This window comes from Ambystoma mexicanum, chromosome 14 (assembly GCF_040938575.1).
Source record: "Ambystoma mexicanum isolate Mex_15411 chromosome 14, UKY_AmexF1_1, whole genome shotgun sequence".
Taxonomy (NCBI): domain Eukaryota; kingdom Metazoa; phylum Chordata; class Amphibia; order Caudata; family Ambystomatidae; genus Ambystoma; species Ambystoma mexicanum.
Genome location: NC_090940.1, coordinates 194157549 through 194175112, shown reverse-complemented (window position 1 = coordinate 194175112; position 17564 = coordinate 194157549). Strand labels below are relative to the sequence as shown.

Here is a 17564-nt window from a genome sequence, read left to right as displayed (position 1 = left end):
TCGCAAGAGCTCCCAATAAGTTTATGGTACCCTAGACCGGATACTCAGTAGAAAGCATCTCACAGTAGTCCAAAATAGCTCCTTTGAAGTTAGTACATAGCCAACGCATTTCGGATTATACAAAATCCATCATCAGGCAAGGAAAGCTATCTGTTCATTGCAGGGAATCGACCTGTGCGCATACCTAAAAAACATTATAAATAAATGTGTATCAATAAACACGATTTTCAATCTAAAGGCAGCTGTTATCTAGTTCAAAAATAAAGAAGCACCAACCTTCGTGCTTCATATACAATATTCAATTGAGGGAGAGACCCTGTTAATGAAAGAAGAAAACTCATGTTAACTACAGCTAATCACTAAGGACTTAAACTCGCATAATGAGCCCAAAGGCTACAAACGATACATATTGAAAGAGGTCCTTTTTATACCACACGGTGGAAACTCCTATTAAATATAGCTAATCGCTAGAAACTTAAAGCAGACAGTTGACCAGACAATACAAAAGCTGCATTGGGTTCTGCATAATACTCACCCAGTAGGAGAAGTAAATCCACACCACTGTTGGGAATGTAGAATAGTCGGGCGGTTGTCAACAGCCGGAAAAGACCAGAAAAGGGGCGAAAATCAGGCTGTAAATGCTTTCAAAATGCTAGTAAACGCCATAACAAATATAACATACGATGTAACTCTGCAAAGTCTGGGAACCGTCAGGAAAAACCTGTCCCCACGCCTGCAGTAAACTCGTCAGTGTCAGTATGTACGAATTTAGCAGTCTAAATGATGCTGATGCACGTCTATGCAGTTGAAAACGTACTCAGCTCATGGCGAGAAAAACTCCAAGGGACACAATCGGCCGGCTAGTAAACACACGGCCGGTTGTCAGACCACTAAATAAGTTGTCATAACAACCCAGCGCATGCGCGCCAATACCGGACCGGCATGGGCGCCATTTTAGTGTGGGCATAACCTGTCCATCAGCGTCAGACCCCTCGGAAACAGAAGTGCTGTGGGGGCAAGCGCTGAAACTATAAGGAAACGAAAATAAAAAACAGGACTGCTGTCTAGCAGTAATTAATGGGTTATCTTAGCTACCTGGCGCACATACATCAATGCAGGTGCCAATGCCAGCGCTACCCTGGTGTGGGCATACATTGCCATCAGCACCACACCACTCGAGTACAAAAGTACCATGAGGGCAAGTGCTTCTATCATCAAAAGATGAAAATCAAAACCCTGCGGCGTGCATGTAGAGCTGAATAAAAGAGCCAGATTGGGGGAAGCGCAGAACGAATTCTGCTCCAGCCCCAATAATGGCCACATACGCTACCTCTTAAGCTCACCGGCGGGTTGCCAAGTGTAGCACGCCCCAGCCAGTAACGCTGATACACCAAGATGAACAAGCTCAATCCAGCGTAAAAGCAGGCAGGGGTGAAGTGCAGAAAAAAAACTCTGCGCTGGCCCTCCTGCCGGCTAGAAGGTGTAAAAACGATTGGACAAACCTGTGAATAAAAAATGGCGTGCTACAGAATAAAAAATAATAATATCAAAGCTTATAATGCAAAGTCCAATTAAATACAAAAGTGCTCTCGGTCAAAGACTGTGGACAGGTCTAACGATGCCATGTATATAGCCCCTGAACAAGTACGATGAGAAGTCTCCAACAGGTGGGCTAGGATCGTGGCATTAAGAGTCGTCCCCATCGCCTTACTGAATCCCACATGGAATCTTGAGAAAAGATGGTTATCTGCTACCCACTTCTCCAGTTCCCTTAGTAATAGAGTTGCAAATACCTTGGCAGGCACATCAATCAATGATATTGGGCGATAGTTACCTGGGTCAACAAGAACTTTCTGTACCGGAAGGCAAGAGATGTGTTTCTGCCTTCACAGTGGCATCCACATGCACATGCACAGGAAAGAACTTCAGTCAGCCCGAGAAGAAGCGTCTGGCATGCCACGCACATTAGTAACACCAGATCACTAAAAAACAGAGCCCCAAAGACCTTTCAAAATCAAAACAAAGGAAAATAGATGATAATAATAAAACACACTAGAAAACCCTGAAACCAAACCCAACCTCAACCCCAAGGAAGGAGCACACCAGGGATAAAAAAAATTAGAACAGAGAATGGAAGGAAGAGAATAGCAGATGGAAGAGGAAGGAGAACATCAGAGGGTGAAAGAAGGTTAACAACAGGGGGAGGAAGAAGTAGAAAAGCAGAGGGCAGAAGGTGGAGAACAGCATATGAAGAAACAAGGAGAACAGTATAGGGTGAAACAAGGGATGCAATTGGTGAGAGGAAGAGCACCCCTGGTGTGGGGGCCAGAGAAAATCAGGCAGACACAAATGGAAACCAAGAGGAGAAGAATACTTGTGTAATCGGAACTAGTCAGAAGAGGATGGTACTAGAGAGCATACACTGGCCAAGGCAGGGGTGAAGCCCTGACCTGAAGGGGCAGAGCCCAGTGTAGAGAGACGAACAAGCATGTTGAATGTCAACGAGGAGAAAAAGGAAGAGTTTTGGCAGGATTTGCATGTATAATCCTACATATGCAAATTGTTGGTGGAGCTTCCTTGGAGTAAACATGTGCAACAGCTTACTTGATGTGCAATGTAAGTATGAAACATGTATTAATGTTATATAGAACCAAACCAATGGCGTGTCGGAGACGGCTGTTCTAGGCAGTGCAGACTGACGCAGCATTGTCTGAGTGTAGGGTCCATTCCTCTGATTCACGCGAAGGTGGAGCAGCGAGCAGTGAGCGACAAGTCCATCTGCGTGGCTTTCGGACTGTTTTCCGCTGCAGCGCTTCATTTTTTCCCCTCATCTGTGTGCCCTCCTGCACTCGGTCCAGGTTCTAAGTCCACAGCCCCTGGCCCCCATAATACTCGCCCTTTGGCGGCGTTGGTCTGTGCTGCGGCGGTGGCTGTGGGCTTAGAGCCCGGCTGTGGTGCTTTTAGGTTGTGGGGATTGCTCTTTCCTTAGTCTTCTGGGCCTTTCAGTCACCCGGTCCCCCAGCCACTTACTGAGTCCGTGTCCTGGCGGTGCTGGTGTTTAGAGTTGGGGACCCCAGTCTACCTTTGCTGGTGTTGGTGCAGAGGACCCCTCAGTAGTTGTGAACCTAACGGTTTCCAGCTGAGTGCCTAATCGGTTTCAGGCAGTTGTTTGCTGGTAAGCGCTATTTTTCTCTTCAACATTGCATTGCCTTGTGTTCTATCTATTTGTTTTACACCTAATTCCCTACCATCATGCCAGTTATGAGGCTGCATGTAATGCAAATAGCGTCCAGCAGGTACAAGGACACAGATTCCCTATCTGAATTTCCGACTGCCCCTAGTTTTGGGGTAGGGCACGCTGGTAACCAGCCTGTTGTCTTAAGTATGGGGGATTCCTCTCTCAATCAACACCTCGGGCTCCTTGTAGGACCCGAAGCCGATTTTCAGAAGTTTTAGCCCTGAGCACCAAAAGGAGACAGAATTAACAGAAATAACATCTTCGGCTCACAAACGTTTTGCTCAGTAATAAAGATCCTAAGAGCAATGATAGTATCGCTGTTTCCCATTTGGGTATGTCCATGCAATCACAGTCAAAGGCCCCCGACTTATACAATGTCTATGGAGGGGTTAATGGGGCACTATTCTCAAACGGCATATGTCATGCTTTAGGGATCATATTCAAAAATAAGGTGTATTAAACAGGTGTCTACACCACAAAACAGGACAAGAAGAACCAATGATATATCAAATTATCACGTTAAAAGGTATTTTTATTTATTAAATGTGTAGAGTAAAAACTCCTAAATGATCAAATTACATAAAACTCAATATCAAACACGATGCATAAAACATGTAAAACATACACTTTACAAGACACAAGGAAAACACATACTGTGGGTTAATTGTTGTAATAATTGCAACATTTCTCTGTATGAAAATTCACACTGGAGTAGTTTGTCAAATTCTAAAGTGCAATTGGTATATTTCTCAAACCCAACTTTACAAGTTTCTGTCCTTAAAACACAGACAATGTAGGACATTCATCAGGGGTAAAATTGCTTGTGTATTTCTAGTGATAATTCTTGTTTCCCATCACTTTCTTTCTGTCAGTTCCTCAACAATGATGAATCCTACGGGTTTAAGACATACTGTTACTGATGTATATTTAAAGTTTTTAAGTCTTGTCATTAGAATTTAAGAAAGACAACCCCGATCCACCTAGGGGGCTGACTATGTTTGTATCTTACATACCTTCTAGAGTGTGGTAAACGAATCCACAGTACATGCACACCAAACAAATTGGTGACAGGATGGGCAATTTCCTTTTAAATGGGGAAGATCACTCGGAACCTCCTCTTCCTCTGCGGACAAAAAACACACATTGAGAGAGAGACTAAGTATAAATTCTCAGTAGAGGGACTAACCGTAATATAAGTATCTAAGTAGTGAGTAAGCTTACCTACGAGTGTTGCAGGTAAGTTCTATTGCTGTTCAAGGAGCGTTTTCCACAAAGGCTGTAGATGTTTTGTGGTGCGATTTGTTTTCTACACAAAGAGAAATAGACACAACACCCAATGGTATCAGAGCCTCTGTCAAAACTGAGGGCATGAAATATTGTGTCATTAGGGTATAAAGGTGCTTACTGTTGTCAAAAAGTATGTGTACCTATATATATGGTTGTACTACTACTCCCAAACACTGGTCTGTCAGAATGGGGTTCATTTGGGCTGTCAACCAGATCCCATTGAGCCTCCTTTTAGAGGCCTGCTTTGGCAGGCAAAGTCAGCCTCCCCCGCCCTCTGTTTAGGGAGCACAGTTCCTTTGAAGGGTATCCTGCCTCCTATCAAGCATGTGTCAACCTCAGCCCGTACTCTGGCCAAGGACATCCGTCAAAAAAAATCCACCATGGCCAGTATTGCGGACTCCAACGTTAGGAGCTTTGCTCTGGACTCAAGAAACATCATCTTAACTAATGTGGATAAGCCTAGTCAAGAGGAATCAAGGGAGTCACTCAAAAACAAAATTCTAGGGTGGCTTAACCATAAAGTGGGCCCTATGTGTGTTAGATCTCAGGACTTGAAAGTCCTACACATACTGCAGATTAGTAATTGGTGCACTGATGATAACACTGACTGCATTCAAATCGGATGCAGGGACAGCAGCCTGCCTGCATTTATAATGAGACCCACAAATGTTCAGGACATGTTCTCACCCACAAAAATAAGACTTTTTTTTATTTTTTATTCTTGTATGTTTTTGTGTAGAGGTTGGTTCTAGTGTCTGTATGTTGCCTATTTAGGAACATTCCAGATCCTGGATTTTCAGTCAGCCTAGGGTAGAGTTTTTTAGTCCTGTTTGTTACTTACATGGTTTATGTTAAGCGCACTGATGCCTGTGGGCTTTCTGCACTTTATAAACATACAAATAAATAAAAATAGATACTAGGGATTGTTTCCGTCAATTACAGGAGTTTGTCTCTCGACTGATTTTGCCTTTATTGTCACTCTGGATGGAGGGATGGGTCCGTTTTGCAGTGGTCTGTGCAGGATGGGAATAAATAAGTGAGTTACTATGAGGACCCTGCCATAGGAAAATGATTTCATAATCACCACTTTTCTGGTGACGTGGCTGATAATGCCCTCTTCGTTTTTTGCAGTAGTACTGTTGAACTAAGACATGCATAATCTATTGAATGAACCCATGTTGTATTAGGTTCTACTCTATGGCAGGCAAAACACAAAAATGACCTTCAAAATAAGCTGTGCTGTCTCTAAATGATATTGGGCTGGCTTCCCTTAAAGAAGTTGTTTGTCTGCAGCATTTGCTTGAACAAATTGATATATATAATTTGGACCAAAACAAGCTTTTAATTTCTCTTATGCATTTAGGTCAAACAAATCTAGTATTACATACTGAAGTCTAGATTCCCTGGTTTTGCGTGAAATGTTTATCCTGCACAATGGTTTGAAATATGAGACCTTCGAAAACCCAAGAGCTACTGATTCAGTTTGTATAACCCTTTAATCACAATATAATTATTGTTCTTAGAAGCTCTTTACATAGAAAGGTGTAAATTCAGAGAGCGTACAAATACATTTGATTTAAAACACATTTTTATTCTGTTGTTACAGGCAATAATGTCCATTATCTGATAACTCCTTTTAAAGTGATCTTAATAGGGCATGGGTTATTAATATTCACAATAGTTTATTGAAGGAGCTCAGGAAAAGTCAGAACCCTATTTCCAATGGGCCCTCTGTTAGTGTTGCTACCAAAAGTTTAGTTTTGGGTTCATGTTGAAATTGTTTTTTTCTTGCTGCCGAAAGTTTTACATTTAAGAAAGAAAGCATAGAACTCACCTCCAAATCTTTCAATCAATCAAATCAAATCTAATTCATCTTTATTTCTGAGTGAAACCACTCCATAAAAGTACAGCTAATAAATACAACCATTAAGAAAATCATGCTCGCTACTGCCACGAGTTTGTCACATGAGCGTAATACAATATAATAATCGGATACAGATTAATTCAATTAATGTTGAAAACTGTCTTCCAATAGGATTTACTCTTCCAACATGTGTATGGCATAATTGTTTGGTTACAAAAGCCTGTTGGCAAAACTCACAATCAAGACCTTCCACTTATTCTAGAACTGGGTTCATTTATACATCTAACTCTAGTCCTAGCATACTGCAGGCAAGTGCTTGAGGCTGAGTGTCGGCATTTTACAAAAACAAACAAAAAATATATATATATTTAGACATTAGAGCAATTAAGTGCGAATGAAGATGTATATGGGGCATTTCTCAGGCGACATGGCACCTGATGCCAAAGCAAAGTCCTATTTTTCACGGCCAAATATTTAACATTGGTCTCTGTACTTACCTTTGAGGGAGTTGTGCAGTATCAGGGCCAGTAATGTGCCCAGTCAATAAGAAGCTGCCCCGTCGCTCCCATTATTTCCTTTGATAGACTGAATACCAGTTCAGCCTATACAAATCAAAAGGAACCCACGGGCATGAGTTCTCAAACAACATACCCAAAAGTTCTGTTTGACTCATGACATTGTGAATAACTCTCAGAAGTTGGATCTCAGTGCGTATGAGTCCTATTATAATCACAACTTATGTAAACAACAGAGCTTTAACATCAGTCTTTATGTTATGTAAAACAGGAACAAAATAAGTAATTTTAGGCTCTATGACCAAAATACCTTATGCCAGGGATTGTTTTCCAAGTTAAGACTTAGCAGTTTTGAAGTGTTTTTACGCAAGGACTGAATTTCTTCCTTGGTTTTTTTCAACTGATTCCAGCTCAAATCCAAGTGTCTTAGCTTTCCCAAGCCTTTAAATCCTTCCAGTGTTATTACACGATTGTGGCTTGCGTCCAAATACTCCAAATTAGGCTGAAATTACAAAACAATATGTGATTTCTGAAACTGATGCATTGAAAACATTGTTATCTGTGTCCAAAGATATCTTCCAACAAAGAGGACATTATATGCTCACTGATCTGGAAAATCATTTCTTGAAATTAATTTTTGTGGTCCTGTTGGCCTTTCCTTTGCGATGGGCCTCAAATGAAAACGGACAACATAACCACACTGGCATACTTCTGATTTTTCTATACCTTTCATTTGTCCCTCACAACTTTTAGAAACCGAAGCTATGTGAATGCCATATGTGATATCAGGAGGGGTGCATGGCAGTTCAGGAAGTTATGGTTGCCTTTAGGAACCTATAACGGCCGAGGGATAAACAGATAACTCAAACAGTTTGAAAGTCTTTTGTCATTTTATTCTCATTATGAAAGGGATAAGGGTTGACTAAACAAACACTGATGTGATTAGAATCTGTGCTACCAGATCCTTCACTTTATCTGCGACTGTGGTACTTGGTTCTTCCCTCACTCCCATAGCCCAGGACCACCCCATGGGAGAGTAAAATAGTCCCTCACAGTCTCTAGGTTTTCCTTATGTCCTGACTCCTTTATCTGCTGATGCAGAAGTCATCAGGGTTTCCTGTTGGTCCTCCAGGGCCCTACCCACAGGCACTAGCATTATGGAACCCTTCCATCGTTAGATGTGAGTCAGGCCCTGGCACCTCAGGAACACTTTCTTCACCAAGGTACTCCAAATTTCTCCTCTTGTTGGTTTTCAGAAATGCCCTTCTTAATTTACGGCAGGACTAGAGAACTCCTTCCCTAACTTCAGGTCTATGCTTTGTCTCTGGCCCTTCTTCTGACCCTCTTCTATCAGCTAAAGAGCACCTTTCTGGTCCAGATTCTAAAGGTCTTCCAACCCTTCCTTCTTTCTCTCAGTACTCGTTTCACTCATCTGCTTCTTCTGGATATCCCCCTCCCTCTCTGGTTGCCTTTCTTCCGCTACTTCCTTACCTCTCTCTACCCCTGCTCTGTCCGTTCCCTCTGCTCTCTTTCTTACTTGATGTTCCTCCTCTGCTTTCTCTTTCCCTTGCACCACACCAGGGACGGCCTTAGTGGCTGCAGTGCCCTGGGCGGCAAAACAAAAATGTGGTGCCCACTCCTCCCATCAATTGCACCCCATGTCATGCGGGAGGCGGCGGGGAGAGGGGAGGAACCAAAGTTTTCAATAGGTGCTGATCAGCTGCCTTTTGTTATTAAATGCGCTCTTCTCCCGAGAGCAGAGTGCATTTAATAACAATAGGGTGCCTGCCACGCCTTCTCCCACCACACCAACTCAGGGGAGACCTTGAAAGACTCCCCCGAGCTTGGGAGGTGGGGGGGGATAATGGCACGGCTCCCAGGGTGGTCGCCAGGGCAGCCCACCCCTAAGGCCAGCTCTGCACCACACTGTCCTTTCCCTTCTCAATTATCCTCCTCTCTCTCTCTCTCTCTCTCTCTCTCATCTATCGGTCTCTTTATTTTTGTAATCTGTCCTCTCCCTCCTTTCTCTCAGCTGACTCCTTCTATGATCACCAAGAAACACCCAATTCCCACACTACCTTCTTGGCTGTCCTTCCTTTTATACTCTGCCTAGGTTTCTAATTGGGCTCATGGGAAGGAATCCCACAGCAACTTTGAGAATTTGAAGAGAGCCCTCCAATTGGGAGGAACATGAACATACTACATTTTCCTTATGTGCATTCCCTTGTTTCACACACCAGGGAAGTGCCAGGAGTGCATACTGCAGCTGGGTTTCTCTCCCTACATGATTCTCTGCATCATTGAGCATGCATGGGCCTCCCTGTCTCTGCAGGGGACTGACTCACAGTGCATTCCAAATCCCAAGCTTGCACACTGGTATCCTGCTAGAATCAGTTATCCACTGAGGTTGACACGTGACTTGCAGAGGCCCGTGTACCTGAGCTTGGGAGTGGCATTCGGTACATTGCACACATTGTTCTCCTTGGATGGCATGCCACACTCTAAGTACTATAGTGTAGGTCAAATGTACCTCTGGGGTCCATACCACACAAGGATTGGGTTGGGGAGGAGGCCCTGGGGACATCCCCCGCATACTGCTTCCATGGCCAGCACTGCAGAGTGGGCAGCGGTGCCCAGTGCCCACGTTGTTCAAGTCCCTATCCCTAGCCTCTCAAAAGTGACCGTCACAAACCATAAGAGGCACATTTCTGTTTTTTATATTTTACGTGGAAACCATAACATTCTTTCTACTACATCTTCTCAGAAGGTTAAAATAAATATACTTCGTTTTTTCAGGTGTATGTTTTTTAATGATATACGGCAGCATACCCACAGTGCCCAAGTAGCACTGACTGGAGCATGGTCAAAGGCCATGCCAGAGCACCACCTATGCTCTCATTTCTCCCATGGAATACTTTGCAGAGGGCATCGCTTTCAGCCATGAACCTCCAACATGCCCATGTGGCCCTCTCACCTTGCTCGAGGCATTGTCTCCGGCACCTCCAAGATACCTATTTTACCCACTGCACATAAGCATAAACCATTTTCAGTAGACACTTTAACCATTGCATGGCTTTGGTTATCACTCTAGAAACTCCAAGACAGCCATTACTTCCACTGGGCAGGGCTGATAGTCATGCCCAGTAAACACTTTAGTGGGCACCTCAAAGACACTCATTGTTCAACCGGGCAGTGGACACTTGGCCCGAGGCATATCCAAGGCACTCAAATTGTTTAGTGGACATAGCATATAGCCTTTCCCAATAGTCATTTTGCCTGGGGCATGGCCATTAGCCAAGCCCATGGACCCTTCAAACTACCCATTATGTCCATTGGGCATGCTTGAAGTATCTTCAGCATACCCAATGTGCCTACTGGCCATGTCCTCTGGCCATGCTCAATGGACACTTAGCAAGTGCCTCTCTAAACACTTGTGTATAGGTGCGTTACAAATGCCATATCATATCATATCATAAGACACCCAAAGTGCCATCTGAGCATATAGGAGTTGTGTTACTCGTACTAATATCATGCGCCCTTGTCGTAACGTTGAAAGGTAGGATCAATCAATGCTTCTTGTACTCCACGTCAAGTTATTGAGCTTTTATTTCTACATTGATTCTTAGAAAAATGCCCTATGTGATTACACGTGATTCGACATTCTATGTCTTTTTCAAATCAGGGCTAATCTGTTTGTTTCAAAATTCATAAGTTGAATGCTTTAGTTCAATGGTTATGGGTTAAATCCCTGCTACCAAACGAGCGTGTTCCGTCTCTAACAGTCCCCCTATGAGCATAGACTGCAGTCTTTCCCGGAAGACAATGCCCGAGGCATGACCTTCGGCCATGCTGTTTTCACATCAAAGGAAGCTGCTGCCATAACCAGTGGATACTTTCTGGGGAATAATGTAATGTAACATAATGCGTAATTAGTATAGCGCCTTTCACCGTTGGTATGGTCACATCACGCTGTAGGTTGAACGCTCCTGGAGGGACCGAAGTCCAAGGTATGGGAAATTCAAGGAAGTGCTAGAATGCATTTCTGCATTATAGCCACTATGGGGACATGAAGGGGTGCCCAAGTCCCTGCTAGCCACCCAGGTCTAGTTGGCATGTGGATGGGTGGAGAGAGGTAGTCTAGAGGGGTATGCGAGAGAATAGTCAATATGCGTATAGCTATTATTCTAATTTGTTTCATGAAAGGTAGCTGCATTCTTCTGACAGAGGTTTTGTGCAAAGTGTAATTAGAGCCGTGTAATTAGAGCCGTGTATGACAGCAGATGAGTGCGTGTGGGACGGCAGCCATGACTTCGGCTAAATTTCATAATCGTGGAGTGCTATAGGTTCAAGTACATTGGCTACACTCTAATGATTGCCTAGTTTCCGTACGTTCGTCATATTCTAAAGTCACTTGGAATTAAATTGCTGGCTGCACTCTACATGCAGCCGGCTATATAACATGGCTACATTCTAAAAGCATGGGCGGCACCTAGCATGCGCTTGGGAGGGGGGTAAAGCCCCCCACTTTGAGGCAGCAGACATCACTCTACTGTGACGCCCGGCAAGAACCGGTCACATTTCTCGCCTCGGAGAGCAGTAAGCAAATACACCGCCCTATGAGGTGTGAAAACTGACACTGAAGTGAACGTAGATTTTGAGGACAAAAGCTTGGCCAGGAGATATCAGCAGACCCTCCGATTCCCCTACGTTGTAGTTAAAGGCTTAGCTGCCCGCTCAGCTTTTACAGGGCACATGGTTTTCAATAATTAGCATTAACTAAAAAAAAAAATGCGTATTTGCGTGCATGCAGGGATTGTATGCATGCATGTATGTATGAATGAATGTGTGCATGCATGCAAGGGAGTGTTTAAGTGAGTATGTTTGTATGCGAGGAGGTGTCTGCAAGTAATACAAGTAATAAATGAATGCTGTGTGAATGGCGTACATGGGTGTGAGTGCACATGTTAATGAGAGCACAGTGTAAATGTTCTTGGTGCACGTACATTTAGCAAAATACACAATAATGCTTTAAAATACTGCTCTGTAGTCTCTATTGTTTCCCCTTCCTGTTGCCCTTTTTGTGCTTTTTTTTTCCTTTTTTGGTATTTTGTCCATTGCGGCTTGGTTGAAATCATAGTTCCCAACTTTAAATGGTCGAATGCAGCCGCCATTTTGAAAGTGTTTCTGTGATACAGAAAGGAGATCAGAATAAAATATATAGTTCATATTAGTTGAATTATAACACTGCGATAGATGCAATATTGCATCATGTATTGGTGAATGCAATGTGTACTCATGTTGAAGCAAGTCGTATATAATTTATGCAGTGATTTTATCCTTCACTTATACTAAAGCTTTGTTAGTAACAAAAAGCTTATACAGGTTACTTGCAATGATCGTATACGCACCATACTTGATACAAATGTCCCCAATGTCTATCATACCGTGATTTGGAATATTTGAGCATAATAGCCAGGCATATCACAATGACATACTAACGTGATGACATCATGTAATTAGGACCCATATTATATGGCGTTTTGGACATACATTTGCCGAAAAAACAACATCTAAAAGAGTGTCCAATGCTTTGAGATAAAGTGCAGGATGCAGTTACTTAGAGCAGCAGTACAATTAAACGTTCAATGTTAAGCAATACATAAGGAACAAAGTACCATCCATTTTAAACAGCCACAATTTGTTGAAAAGTACCTAGTGCTCACAATAAAGTGCATAGTGCGTATAATCCAGCTCATTAGAACATCAAACCCACTTGTGGCTGATATCGCCAGAAGCCTTTGTATTTGTTTTACGCCCATATTTGTATAAAGTGCAAAGTGCATTCCAATAAAACACCAATTTTATGTAAAGATTTGCTCAACATGAGACAATAAAGTGCATAGTGCATGAAAGTTTGTGTGCATTCTGCAAAATATTTGATCAAAAAGCCGTATTGCACATAACCCTGATGCATACACAGATAAAGAAGAACAGATAGGAAAGGGAAATTGGATATAAAAAAGGAAAGGAAACCAAAAAGTATCAAGCATTTCACATTCTACATAAGGGTGCTTGATTTATCCTGAACATCCAAAAAGATCAGTGACTCTCTCTTGTGTGTCTTTGTGAATTTTAAATTAAGGGTGTTGACATTTAGTATTAGGATGAAATCAAGTCGGTCTTTTCCTCTCTATTCCATAAGACAAATAGATCATTGATACATCGAAGCCAGAGGACAATCTGATTGGTATACTGACGATTGGCATCAGTCCATACCACAAACTTCTTCCAGCAAACCATGGTTAGGTTGGCGTATGATGGAGCGAGACTAATGCCCATGGTTGTACTTTGTAGTTGGTTGTAATGTTTGTTGTCAAATAGGGACACATTATTTGTCAGACACATATCTATCATCTCCATAATCATTTGTCCATGTAGGCGGTAGTTCAATGATCTATCAAGAAAATACTGACATGCTTTTTTTCCATCACAGTGCTGTATGGAGGTATAGAGCGAGACTACATCCAAAGTCACAAACATGAAGTTCTTTTCCCATGCTATTCCATTCATTTTACTAAGAAAATCTTTGGTATCTCGATATGATGGCAAGGTAAATACCAGAGGCACGAGAGTCTTGTCTCTATATTTCGATACATTTTCTAGTGACGCTCCATTAAGAGTAACGATCGGTCTTCCAGGTGGGCGGTTAGGCTCTTATAAATTTTGGGGAGGAAATAGATGGTCGCCATGATGGAAAATTTCTTGTGTAAACATTTACAGTCATCTTCATCCAAGATACCTAAATCTGTCCATTTGGCTAGAAAACCCTCCAATTTGATGTTAATTTCCTCTGATGGATCAACTTCTAACTTTCATAGCAACTGATGTCCATGAGTTGCCTATTAGCCTCCAGAACATAATGTTTTTCTTTATCACAATATTCGTGCCTTCGTCTGAGGCTTTTATAACCAGATTCTCAAGGTTTCTCTTTCTTTTCGCGAGAAGTTGTGTTTAACTTGACTCTTTTGTAGTCTAGCTTTTTTTGAGGGAATTAATTACTAGACCTTGGAAAGCATCTATGTATCCCCCAGGTTGGAAAAGAGGATTGAATTTGGACTTGATTTTCAGTTGCTCTTTGCTGGACAATACGTGTTGATGTTGAGCATTTCTAGATTGAAATCAACACCTGTTTCATCCAGATGCTTTGTTAATTCCAATTGTGCCAATCCCAACAAATTATGCAGGTTTTCAATGGCTACGTCGGTGCTTCGATGTAACTTCGACTTAGGTTTCTCTTTTGGCGGGTTGATGCCAAAGAATGTTCTTAATCTAATCATCTCCATATATTTATCAAAATCGATTCTTGTTTCAGCATAGTCAAAAGAAGATGCTGGACAAAAATTAAGGCCATATTGGAGTACTTTTGTTTGTTCTTCTGTTAAGGCACGATCTGAAAGATTCACAATGCTGTTATCAATGCTGGTATTGCCTAATTCGTTGTTTACTTGCCAGACGAGTTCTTGTGCTTCTGTCTGAGTCTGAACTGCTTGTCCTTTTGTCCCCTCCTTGTCTTCTTTTTGCTCCTTATTCGTGGGGTTTGCCCCGACCTCTGCCTGCATTTTTTTTTTATCGTCCATCAAATCCCAGCATTCCCATCTCGTCTAAAAAATGTGTTTTTCTCTGGCGATTTTCATTTTCGCTATTGGTCATATCAGAATCTGAGGTGAGGGCCACTTCCCTTGAAATTGGAGTTGTTTGCTTATTCTGCACATTTATGCTTATAATTGTTTTCCTCAAATTATCAAAACAGCGAGCAAAGGTATATACTCTTCCTTTCTCATAATCTTCTTTATCACAAAGGAATTTTCTTTGCTTGCACAGTTTTATTTCTTCCTCATAGGATTTCAAACTTTCCTCCATATTCATTCTCAGTTTCTTGCCATCTTCACTTGATGTTATTTGTGATAACTGGCTAGTGACTTCCTCCGTCTTTTTAGTATTTTCTGTCTATCAATCCGAGCATACTTGATTAAAATATTCAAGAATTTCCCTGAACATATATTTGTAGGATCGCCCCATTCTCTTAAATTATCCAGGTCTTTGTATTTGTTTATGTGTGTGTATGCAAGCTGGGGCATGGGGAGGGGCATTGGAACGTGATATTTTTTTGACAAGAGCATGGCATGTTTTACTGCCTTTGAGTGTTATTAAGTGATGGTGGGGTTGGAGTGGGAGGGTGGGGTACTACAGTGGGACTGGCCTGGATGGATCTTACTGTGGCATGGAATGTTGTACTGGCATTAAGGGCAAAGTCAACATGATGAGAGTTCTTACATGGGAAGGTCATGTTATCTTATTTTGACTTGGCGTTTTTTTAACTGGTGTTAAGGTCAAAGGCAACATATATATTCTTACGTAGGGTATAATGATATGTTATTTATATAGCGCTTTCGCCAAAGCGCTGTACAGACAACATATTTACATAAAATGCATCACCCAACAGAGGTTTGCACTCATTTATCGAATTTGAAGAATGAAAGGCTGAGTTGGCTGTGGCAAAATTTCAACCTGCAAACCACACTCAGATTGCGACAGCGAGCGCTCAGCCAGCAGGAGCATGTTTTCTTACTATGGCATTACAGTTTATTATTGGTGTTAAAGCCAAAGGCAGAATAAGTGTTCTTACATTGGGGTGGGTGCATTCATGCAGCCTTTAAGACAATTGTTTTTACTGTGGCATGACATTTGTTACCCACTGTTAGGGAGAAAATGCAACATGATGATAGTTCTTAGACGCAGAGTTTTGGATTTGTGTAGGCAGCAAGGACATGTTTTCTTACTGTGGCATGGCATTTTTCTTACTGGCATTATGTCAAAGCCAACAGGAGTATGTTCTTACATGGGGGTATGAGCAGAACCAGCACAAACATGTTTTGTTATAGTATTGTTACTGGCATTATGGACAAAGCAAAAATTTGTATTTTCTTACGTGGGAATAGTGGCATATATGGGTGCACCAGAATAGACATTTGTGTGGGCATAAACAATATGACATTGCGTTTCACACTTGTAGAGTACTGGCCTATAGTGGGCAAAGACATTATGAAAATGTGTTTGAAAATGCTCCTGTCCATTTTTGGTGGCTTGGCATCTAAGGGACCTTTTATGTTTTACCCTACAAACTGTTTATAAACTGCGTGGCTTTTTACCTAATTTATCACAGAAAGTGTACTGTAACATGCACTATTTTAACCCATTATTTTAAAACTTTTCTCAAGGCGACAACCCCCCTTGATTGATTCACCCTCCCTCACTACGTTCTGTCACTACTCTGCATTTGGCTGGGGAAAACAAGCTCCCTTCCTTCGGCAGGCTCTTCGTATTGCGGACCTGTAAGGAAGGCATGTTAATCAACAGTAAGATAGACACAAGTAACCACAGTTCACGGGTGTTTATTGAACTTCAACAAGGGTGTGATAAACGCCTACCTAATCATAAATCTACACAAATGCAGTCTTAGTGGAGTCTTGTCAAAATAAAAGGGCCTATACTAAAAAACAAACTATTGCCAATCTTTACCGCTAAATTCAAATAGTGTGGGGGTAGTGTTCATGAAAAAGAAAGAAGTGTTCACAAAATGATATGTCAGGATGTTCAGGCCATTGGCCTCCCTTCCCCACATTTTCAGCATGGGACAAAGCAGTTCACTCGAACAAAGCACACACTCTGGCTTCTTCGGCACGAGGATACAGTCCTATTACCAGCATCAGGGCCTTCTGTTTCCAAGTCTTTTTTTATCAAAGTCTATTGACTCAGAGGGCCTGATGTACCAAAACAAAACGCAAAGTTCCTTTCCTCTGATAAGTACTCAATTCAGGTGATTCACCCTGGATCCCGCTCACCTGGACTTAGATCCCTTTTATATCATGATCGTTACTGTGGATCCCCCTCTTCTGGGCTCGTATCCCCGATTTTACAATGTTTAGAGAATATTCTTTCTCGGGTGACTCACGGTTCACCCTGGATCCCGGTCAGCCGGGCTCAGATCCTTTCTTTTGCACAATTAGTCTCCCTCTGCCGGGCTGGGACGATTTCAGTTTGCATTAAACTATCGAAGACTTTTGAATGTGCACAGATTTTAGCTTGACCCGTTGCAGTACCACTTGGATCTCAAAATTCCCTTTCACAGTTGCCAACCAGTTGGATACCTAACAGAGACCTTCGAATGGCACTGAACCACTGTGTCTACAGTATCTTTCTTGGTCTCCAAAGTTCAGTCATTATATTTGCGTTGCAGGTCAAATATATTTCACATGCTGTTATCTTTAGATTTCTTCATACATTGTTGCAGCTTGCAACCTTGGTTCCAACACAGGCTGGTCTGGTATCAGTCTCTCTGACTCACCGGCTGTGCTGTCTTTACTGGCACTGCTTTGTTGTAGGAGTCAAGGACAATACCACAGCAGCAAACACTCCTCCCGCCTTGGTTATCGACACAGGAGAACCCAGAGTACCTCCGACACACAATGCAGGTTTCCTTAGCTTTAGTCCCAGGTCTGAGGTTTCTTATTTTCCAAGGTTCACGAAAGTAATGGTCTGAAAAGGTCAGGGGCACTTCCCTCCTTGCAATCCTTTCTGGTACCGCCGTCTTTCTGGTACC

The 17564-nt window shown here is 42.3% G+C and overlaps 1 protein-coding gene across 2 annotated transcripts in view; it reads right to left on the bottom strand.

Annotated features, from left to right (window-relative positions):
- The window catches only part of LRRC9 (leucine rich repeat containing 9), a 2495628-nt gene that overhangs the window by 1244439 nt on the left and 1233625 nt on the right, over nucleotides 1–17564 (bottom strand). For both annotated transcript variants that reach the window (XM_069638901.1, XM_069638902.1), the window contains one exon: nucleotides 7215–7406. In XM_069638901.1, coding sequence (XP_069495002.1) covers nucleotides 7215–7406 — 192 coding nt within the window. The remainder of the gene's footprint in view (nucleotides 1–7214; nucleotides 7407–17564) is intronic.